Source organism: Aedes aegypti, chromosome 3, assembly GCF_002204515.2.
Source record: "Aedes aegypti strain LVP_AGWG chromosome 3, AaegL5.0 Primary Assembly, whole genome shotgun sequence".
In the NCBI taxonomy this organism is placed as follows: Eukaryota; Metazoa; Arthropoda; class Insecta; order Diptera; family Culicidae; genus Aedes; species Aedes aegypti.
Genome location: NC_035109.1, coordinates 197,228,523 through 197,238,906, shown reverse-complemented (window position 1 = coordinate 197,238,906; position 10,384 = coordinate 197,228,523). Strand labels below are relative to the sequence as shown.

At 35.3% G+C, this 10,384-nt stretch overlaps 1 protein-coding gene across 1 annotated transcript in view; it reads left to right on the top strand.

Moving 5' to 3' along the window:
- The first annotated feature begins 3,858 nt into the window (after positions 1-3,858).
- LOC5568988 (nose resistant to fluoxetine protein 6) overlaps positions 3,859-10,384 on the top strand; it is a 134,347-nt gene continuing 127,821 nt past the window's right edge. Inside the window, exon 1 of the mRNA XM_021849377.1 lies at positions 3,859-4,391. Coding sequence (XP_021705069.1) covers positions 4,121-4,391 — 271 coding nt within the window. The 5' untranslated portion in view covers positions 3,859-4,120. The remainder of the gene's footprint in view (positions 4,392-10,384) is intronic.

The following is a 10,384-nucleotide window of genomic DNA, read 5'->3' as shown; positions in this document are numbered from 1 at the left end:
ACACATTGATGCGCACAAGCTTTTTTTTCTCAGTACGACGGATTAAACTTTGTTTACATTCTCAATTATACGCGGCGGTTGAGGAAATTTCGTAAAATTTGGTGATTTATTGAAGTTTTACGGCGTGTGATTGGAATGAAATCCTTCAGTAAGAAGTAAGAAAGTACGAAGGTTTTCCATAGTGAAAATAAGTGCCCGGCGAAGTAAGTCACCCACGGGGGCGGGAAGAAACTTGTGCTGGAAAGTGGTGTGGCTCAGTCGATCGCTAAGCATTTCTCTCAAATCGTGTTCGTCCATGCGATTTCGGTGAAAAAGTGCAAAGTGGATAATTGAACTGAAGTTATTTACCGAAATACAGTAGTTTTATTGCATTTTTGGTGTACAAGTGTACAAACCATAACAGCTTTCACTTGGATAATGAATCTATGTTGCAGGTAAGTTTGAATATCCGCCGTAGTGGAACATTTAAAGTTTGATACGACGAATAGTAGCGCTTACGACGAAGAAGAACAAAACCCTATAATCAACATTGCGAAACAATAGACTTAACAATGTCGCGTAGTAACCTAAGAATATACTTCAACTCTGTAAGATATAGCAGTATATAGATTTAAGTGTTAACATGTAGTCTACTTTGATTGACGATAATAAATAAATAAATTTGTATACGACTGTCAACCAGTGATGGAAAGTGGCGAACACTTTTTCTGAATTGGAACAAAAACAAAACCAAACGCTCCCGAGCGTCAGAGCGCTGGTTTACTCGCATCTGTCGGCTCCCGAATAACTGAAGCTAAAAGTGATTCGCGAACGTGTTCGGAGCTGTTCAGAGTCATATTGTGCTTTTGGGACAAAAGCTGCTTCCCCTCCGAGATCTATGGTTTTCAAGGGCTTTTGACTACAAACTAGTAGTTTATTGTCGATATGATGGTTATGCAATTAATTTGTCTGTCAAAACCATAATAAATCAAACCTTGCTCGGTTACTCGCGAGTAAACGCTCCCGAGCTTGTTGCTATTTCTTTTGACAAGTTCTCCCGAGCAAACGGGTGCAGACTTACTCACACCTAGCCAGTTCCCGAGTCTGTGATGTTTGTTATACACTCGTGAGCTGCTTCGTGATGCGAACTTTTCCAGCACTGCTGTCAACTACGAACAAACCTCGCCTAACAATCATCTCTCACGTTGGCCGGCCCAAACAGCACCGATTGAAAACACGGGCCAAGCCAAGCAGCAAACGCTGATTGGAACCATTAGTCGCCTCAGAAGACACCTTTCATCCATCTTTGCACATTAAGCTTGGAATTGTTACTTAATTCTTCAAAAAATTGGTTCAACAAAATTCTAAAGTAAAGGAGCATCTGAAGGGTCTTTTCCCAAAATAAAGTGACATGAAAGTTGAGATGGGCATATTGGGTGGGTCTAAAATTCGAGATATATTCAAAAGCACTGATTTTGATAACATATTGACAATTGATGAAAAATATGCTTACCAAAATTTGATTCTAGTTTGTGCTGGTTTTCTGGGGAACTATAGAGCTAACAACTACAATGAACTCATACGTAACTTGATGGCTAGATATGAAAAGCTAAAAATTAATGTTACATTGGAAATCCGTTCTTTGATTAGCCACCTTGAAAGATATCCAAGCATATCAAGATTTTAAGGATATCGAACAACGGTTTAAAGGAAAAAAAAAACGTCAATGCAACAGGAACATATTGTTGGGAATTAGTTCGACGAAATGATCCAGAAGAACATAAAAGACAATCACCGACCAAAATAAAATATTTCGTAGTTCAATACATGTAGAAAAAAGTTCAATAAAAAGTATCATGGAACATATAGGGTAGGTGTACCAGTTATGGACATAGTGGTTCCTTATTTCGCAATACGTGATTACTAAATGTCTTCAAATTTTGAAAACTTATGTGTGTTGTAGTAGTTAGATTTAAGATATATCTTGATGTTAAAACATTCAAAAAGATTAAAAAGGTGAAAGTTATCAAAATTTCACATATGGCCAAAGAGGGAACCACTAGAGCGGTAACTGGTACACTTTCCCTATTCCATTTTATTTTTCTCAACCTGAAATTCTAATTTACATTGCAATGCATTGTAACAAAAGTATAAAAAGGTGATGTACAAAAAATAAAGCAGAAGATTAATAATGTAGCTGCAAATAAACTCTACTGTTACCTCAAGGAATTGTAGATCTCCGTGAACAATAAATTTGTTTTGAAAATGTATATTTTTTTATATTTGTAGAAAAAAGGCATTATATTGAAAGCCATTTTTTGTGACCAAATGAAGTATTGACATTGTGCTCTTCATATATGAGAAATGAAGCAAAGATAATATAGCCATCACACTAGCATAGAATTTGATAAACATAAGTAAAAAGTTCGTTAGTCTGTTAGATCTTAAATTTATTATAATAAACAAGAAACATAAAAACCTGCAAGGAATCCTCCATAAACCACATGGTTATATTTTTGGTAATTTTCAACCCCCTTCCCCCTTCTTTTCATCCCCCTTCCCCCTTCTTTTATTTTTTATTTATATGAATCGTAACCTTTGAACAACCCCCCCCCCCTCCTAAAATGAACACGCAATTTAGGGACGGCGCCACAGTATGGTCAAGCGGTTGTTCACGATATTTCTGGAGAGATAGCTGGTGGATTGTAGTATCACAAAAATCGCTTATATCAACCATTCATATCAAATATTCCATCATTATAAATTAAATATCGAAAATGGGGATGTTACTAAAATAAGGGGGGGGGGGTCCATGAAAATCTTAGTACAACTCTTCATATTGGATTTCAAGTTTAAAACATAATATGGCACATGAGTTCTGCTGTCCTGAAAATAAAACACTGAGTCGAGTTATTGATTAGATTAGATATTTAAATAAAAAATGCAAAATTTTCAAGTATATTTCTAAAACGATCTGGGGCAGACCCGAACATTCTTAAAACTTCATTATTTGTGTTTATTTTTAAACTTACAAGCCCGGAGTGTCCCGTCTCTGTGCAAGAGAGCTTGCACCTCCTCTAATGCTATGCCAATGCTGCTAACACACCTGCAAACCCAAAACTCACGAAAGAGCATACTTCTCACATATGACTAACAAAAATAAAATGGGTCAAACGCAAAACTGCAGATATGTTATGCAAGCACCATTAACGTGTGCTAGTGGTAAAAATTCAGCAATGGTGAGATTCAGTTACGGCAATGGTGCAGCGACCATCAGACGAAAGATTTGCTCAAGGGCTTCAGCTAAACGGTAGACACAACATTTGGTCCATTACGGCTCCGAACGCCTACAGCCACTGGCCTGGCGGTTTTTAACCAACAGAAAAGTTTTTGTTGTCGTTATCGCACTCTGCTTCGCCGACAACAATTGGGTAGGGTTGCAGTTTTCCTCTCGCTATGCTGTGACATCACTTTCGATTGGCATCGTCTCGGTAATAGCAACAACCAGCAAAACCAAGTAAAGAGTCCGTAAAATCACATATTACCACACATAATAAATAGATTGGAGCACAGCTGTTTGATATCTGTGTCATTGTAGTTGTATATCTGGTTGTCTTAGTTTATTGTATAACATTACTTTACCAATTGATCGCATACAATCAAATACTGCATATAAGGGAAAAGAAAGTTTCACTGTAAAATTTGAAAATTATTTAACTTATACTTCCATGCAGCTCAACCGCAATATAGCTCACAGTACCATGAGGCTTTTTTCGTCAGCCGTTTTTTATGAAACTGTTGTGTATGCTGTAATAAGGTAAGCAAACACGTGAAATGCTGAGAATGGTGTGTTGTGGGGTTGCCACCTCGACGCCCGTTCAGTTCACTTTCGTCTGTCTCTATGTTAAGTCATCCGGCGTCTGCCGACTTGCGGGTCTACACGAAAGGGTGCGCGCGTGAAAAGTTGAAAACTTGAACTTTAACACGTTTTGTCGTTGGTGTTCATTGACTAAAATGCTGCGATCTTTACTTATAATCATTAAATAAAGCGGTGATAAACTGTTTAGCAGCCCACAATAAAGAGTTGCTGTTTGTGAGATCATTAGTGATAAAAGAGCGTGCAAACCAACTTCGTTTCAAAATGAAGATTTTAATTGCAAACACGCTGTTAATGTGCCTTATTTATGTGAATAATGTCAAGGCTCAATCAAGTGTCTCAAATTCTAGTGAAAGTAGTAGTGTCGCTTCATTTGGAAACCTTATTATTCTGGGCGAAATTCTGGACGTGTTTGACATTCGTAATGTTGGAGCAAATTGGAGTAGTATCAGCAAACGATTGACAAACAGCTGCTCAACTGAAATGGAGTACTATTTGCGAGGATTACAAGCTGGAAAAATTTGGGCTGTTAAAAGTAAGTGCATTTTGTCATCATCGATTACATCACTATTTCAATAATATTTCCTTAAATGGCTGGATTAAATTTCAAAGAACCTTGACAGATCTAGCCATAATTCACAGAAGATGCAGGCAAGTTTACGTAACGTTGCACAATAAGACGCTCACAGCTTTTCTCAAGCTTTGTGAACATCCTTGACACCGAGTATCGCCCAAAAATCTTGATTGCCTTGGTTTCGCTCAGACGGCTGCAATTAAACGATTTGTACCAGTGGGTCTCAATTGGTCATAGCATTTCTTAGGTGTCATCATAAATACAAATTATGAAATAGTATTTGTAGTTAAGCGTTTACAATGGCTCCATCTCTGATAACTTTTGTTCTTCGTAATGAGCGAATTGAGACCAATTGTCTAAAACATAAAATATTTGAATAAGGACCATAAAAAAATTGCGTACTGCACTTTATGCAAGTTATACGAATCTGACGTTTTTAAGTATAAAATTAGTAGCTATACCTCCAATAATGCATATTTCTCCCTTTGAGTAATGAACGTTATATATGAAAAAAAAAACATTGAGGAAAAGAATAGCTGGGATAGGAAAGGCTGGGTTTTCCTTACAATTTAAATTATTAATGAAGTGAGCTTTTCCGTTGTATGAAGCGTAAAAAAAATTATATTTCAACTTCCAAATGTATAATACATATGAAATGTTACATTCTACATTAAAAATTGAATGCATTTATCAGTACCGTTCTGATTCATATTACGGACACTTAAGGCCTCAGTGGAGTATTAACCACCAAAAAGCATCTTCTTCTTCTTCTTGGCATTTACGTCCCCACTGGGACAGAGCCTGCATCTCAGCGTAGTGTTCTTATGAGCACTTCCACAGTTATTAACTGAGAGCTTTCTTTGCCAAATTTGCCATTTTCGCATTCGTATATCGTGTGGCAGGTACGATGATACTCTATGCCCAGGGAAATCAAGGAAATTTTCATTACGAAAAGATCCTGGACCGACCGGGATTCGAACCCAGACACCTTCAGTATGGCTTTGCTTTGCAGCCGCGGACTCTAACCACTCGGCTAAGGAAGGCCCGAAAAAGCATATAAAATGAATTAATCTGTAGGATTCCTCCGCGTTATCGAGTCTCTAAAGCACTTAACTTTCGAATGGTGAGTGAAGATTTTGATTCCGCAACATGAATAATTTTGAATAAATAGAAATGTGTGCACTTTTCATGATTCTTATTCCGGACGCTTCCTTACATTTGTCTCATATTCCGGACGTTTTGATTCAAATTCCGGACAGCTCGTGAAAATCATAATTGGAAAAGTCAACTGAGGCAACTGGACATCATAAATTTTCATAGATATCTATGAAAAATCTATATAAATAAAAATGGAATGGTGTTTGTATGTCACGAAATGGCTTGAGAACGGTTCAACGAATTCCAACAATTCTTTCACTGTCGCATTTGCCAAGGGCTCCGACGTGTTCGTGCGTAAAAAAAGTTTGGGAAGGTATTCGAAATAGTAGTAAAAACGGAAGAATACTAATGTGTCATTTTGTATGAGAGATTGCATGTCATTTTTCAACAGCCTACTTGATAGCGAGACGAAGTTCGCCGGGACCACTAGTACTTAATAAAATGAGCCTCGAAAGTGAGAACTTTTGAATGACAAAAATTGAAACATTTCGCGTTCCAATTTTTAATGTAGAATGTAACATTTCATGAAAGCTTGGTAATTACCCTTTTTATTTTAGGTATCCTAATGAATGTTGCGTGCAATTATATTGGTCAGGTTCTTAGAAGCCTATGGTGTCTATAGACAAACAGACGCACAATTTTTTATGTCGATTGTGTATCCATTGAACGAGTGATTTTAATATTTATTTTTGGCAAATTCATTCACAAAGTACGCAGTGTTATTTTTCAAATTCAAGAACGTTCGTACTCTACCACTTACAAATGACATCTTATCTAGTGTAACTTTATCTTTCGATAGAGGCATTGTAGCAAAAAATATCTAGAATATATATCTATATTTATCTTATTAATTCTGACATGTGTTTCGAAGTTTTGTATGCATCAAAACCCTCAATTTCTGCCACATAACATGTTCTGAAAACACATTTTTGGACTTTCAAAAGTCAAAGTATTTTGGAAAAGTTTTAATTATCATAGGTTTCAAGTTTTTCATTCTCTCCTTTTTTAATTTTTCCTATAGAATGTTTACAATATAGTTTCTTGGTTATGGTTTTGGCATATTGCTATTCATCTTTCATGTTATTTCACTGTTAGTATCATTGCAAACATTAAAACAAGATACCGACACCTTGATTAATTATCTCTTTGTCAGTAAGAGAAATATCGAGTAACAAACACACAAAATAATTGCAACTGCAGTTCAAGGCAACATCTTAGTATTCATTAAAACCAATTCTTACAATGGTTCTATTACTCGATATCAGATAGAGAATATCGAGTTATGGAATGTTGACTTTGTAATGTACTTGATGATTTTATGAATTAATCTATTAATGATACACTACATTTTTTTGTATCGATAAAAATAATTGCATAACAAGAATCGGAAAAAAAGTTTTGAAAGAGAATAAACACAAGACTTTCCTGGAAGCAACGGGCTGTTAAAACACAGACAAACAAACGAAACACTTATAAAAAACTTCTTCAAAACTCATCGCCCAGTTTACACCATTTTCATCTGGTGAGCATGTTGTACGAAATGCACGAAGAAAAACAATGCGCGCTCTTTTCGTTGTGGGGTTTTTTAACATAGCAAATTTGAAATGATCGTGAAATGAATAATCGATGGGAGTATTGTCAGCGTTACGTCTGTTTGTCTGTGGTTAAAACTCAACCCGGCTGATGTACACAGCAATATTCTGCACCTATTCACATAACTGTCCGTTCCATGTATATATTGAATCTTAAAGATCATGGGACAATTATGCGGATGAGGGCAGTTTAGAACCTCCTTCTCCTGCTTCTCTTCTTCCTGGCGTTAGGTCCCTACTGGGGAAGGTCAGGCAGGTTACAAAGAAAGATGCATGTAGAGCTCTATGATGAAAATTTAGACAAAACTTGTCTACATAGTTGTTTGTATTGGTTAGGTCCTTTATTTAAAATTAGGGTGGTCCACTTTTTATTAAAAAATGCATAGGAAACTTTCATATACTTCTATTGAAATTATGCTATGACTTGTTTATAAGCGTCATACAATTACGAACAACTTCGCTAAAACAATTGTGTGGATCTCAAATTCACCGATTAAGACAATTTTTCCTATGTTTACATAGAGTGATCTACAAAGAAATCGGTTTTCTTATTCCTGCGGTTTCAATTCTAATATCTCATAGAAGTATCGAAGTATCGAATGTGAAATAACACATGTAAAGACACTTGCTATCTTTTTACTTTGAGAGTTGATTGTGGATGCTAGTTTGTATCTCTAATAAAATGCACCGCATTTTTTAACTGTTAGAATAGTTGATTTGTTAGTTGTTTTGGCCTAAAAAAATATAAACCGACATTTGCATGACAATCTGTGTACTTTCAGGTTCTAGTAGCCTTCATTATAATACTATAAAGTGACAATAATATAAAAAAACTATAGTAAAAACAGTTTTTGGATCCCTCTCAACTGATTAAGGGAAAGCCTTCAGAAAAAGTTGTGCCAGCCGAAGTTGATTGAAATTTAGCGTTGAACAACTTGATCCAAGAATATATGTCATTATTTTTGAAAACATGAAAAGATGTTATATGATCATTTAGTTTTAAACAACATTCAATAAACGGCTAGATATCCAGAAACAATTTTAGAATTATAATGCAAAGCATTAAAAATACATTATTTTTGAAATCTGTCAAAAAGTTTCATCGTCATATGTCATTTAACAACAAAATTCTTATAGAAATAGTCTATGAACAAAACCGCATTATTTTAAAACCCGACTTACAAAAGCTTGAGTCATTTTTTTTTTCATATCAAACGATGTTTTACATTACGTATGGGCATAAAACGTTGAAAATCATAAAGTCATTTTCATTTCGCTTTTTAAATAACGTTGTTTTTACGTCGTTTTTTGACAATAACGCGGTTTTTACGTGGGACATCGACAGACGTAAAAAAATGTTTGCCAAATTTTTAATAGTCTACAAATTCTATGAATCATACGTATCAAACTTTTTATAAATAGGAAAATTGACCATGTTATTTATTTATATGAAAATGTGGACCACCCTAGCTTTACACATCACTACACGAAGGGCCTATCAAATACAAATAACTCTGTAGAAGACTTGTAAATGTATGCGTTTTTTGATCAGATATCAAAATTTGTTTTAATTGTCAAATGGTCGGATCTGACTATAGGGCGGTTAAATTAAAAAATAAGAAAATCAAACTTCCTATATATGTATTTAAAAACACGTTAGTACTCTATTGATAGTACTAATTTATCATCTCAAATTGAAAACTCATTCTTAAAACCTTAATAATGGAAATTAAACACTATAAAGAAAGTTGCTGATGAGAGCGATTTTCGGAAGGATTCGGGAAATGAAATTTAAGACTTTATCGACCATCTTTTCGATCAGATGAGTAGGCACAATGATGCAATCCTGTACTTCTCAAACTCGCTTTTTGCGGTGCTTATTATGAACTTGCTTAAAGGTGCACGTAAACGCGAGCAGACGAAAGGCTAAGGCTCCGCAAAAATCAAGTTTGGGAAGCGCTGATATAATCCAACGAACTCTACTGCTGACCCAATTGTAAAAAAAAACTGCGCTAGAAAATTAGTGAAAATGGTTTGACCAGCCAAGCGTACCTCGTGCCTTGAAACAATAAAATAAGAAATCTTTTCTGTCACGCTTCTTTGTACGCATAATGCAACACGCATGATTCAAGGTATTCACTTTAACCGGTAAAACTGAAAATGAAAGTTGCTCAGCGAAGGGATAGGTCAAAACGCATTCCAGAAGGAAGTAACTTTGAAGGTCAGAATTATCAAGGAGACTGACGGCGGTTGCTACCATGATAATAGAGGTTGTGTGATACATACTCAATCTTATCACCTTGTATGTGATTTTCAAGTAGTCACGAAGCTTCACGTGTAATTAATATTATCTGGAGTTCTAATATTATCTGGAGGTATTCGTCAGGAAATCTCTCAAGGGATCTATCTATCTTTTTTTTTGCCAAAAAACTTTCTATGTATTCACATTTTTTTTTTCAATTTTTTATAGAACTCTGAAAATGTATTAAGGAGTTTCTTTTCCTCAAAACCATACCAATCTAAAAAAAAAAAACAAAAATTTTGAAGTAAAATGTTAAGACTATTTCAAGGATTCTTCAAATAGTCGTCTATCAACTCCACTAATGGTACCTCCATGCAGTTCTTGAAACATTCTTTAAGCATCTTATTTTTTCTCGAACTTGTCCAGGACAACTGTTCGAAAGAGATTATGCAAGGTTTTTGTAGTTTGACAAATCAAGATTTTTTTGATAAATTGTTTTATCTACAGAAAACTTTCAAGGTTTGGATCATTCCGTCCAGTGGATTGCAGCAAAATTGTATCTCAGTTAAATCAAAATCTGTTACAAATTGCAAATTTTGTTTCATTTTTGTTAGAAGCTCTCTGAGCTGATTGAAAAAACTTCGATAATAACAAAAGCTGCTTTATATTTGTTTTATCATAGCATGCTACACAAAAACACATCGTAGAAACGGTAATTTTTGTTTTTTCTCAGCTTATTGAAAATTGATGTTTCGAAGTTTTCATGTACACGACGAAACACGTGTCAAATGTACAAATTGAAATTGAAACTGCGAAAAGAAACTCCGTGCTCCGTTGGAGATCGAACACACGACTCCCTATTCGCTAGATGGGCGCTTACGTGTTAATAATCATGTGATCACAAATTGATTAATGAAATTGATTTACATGGGCCAGGGTGTGGTTAGTTAGACATGGAGGAG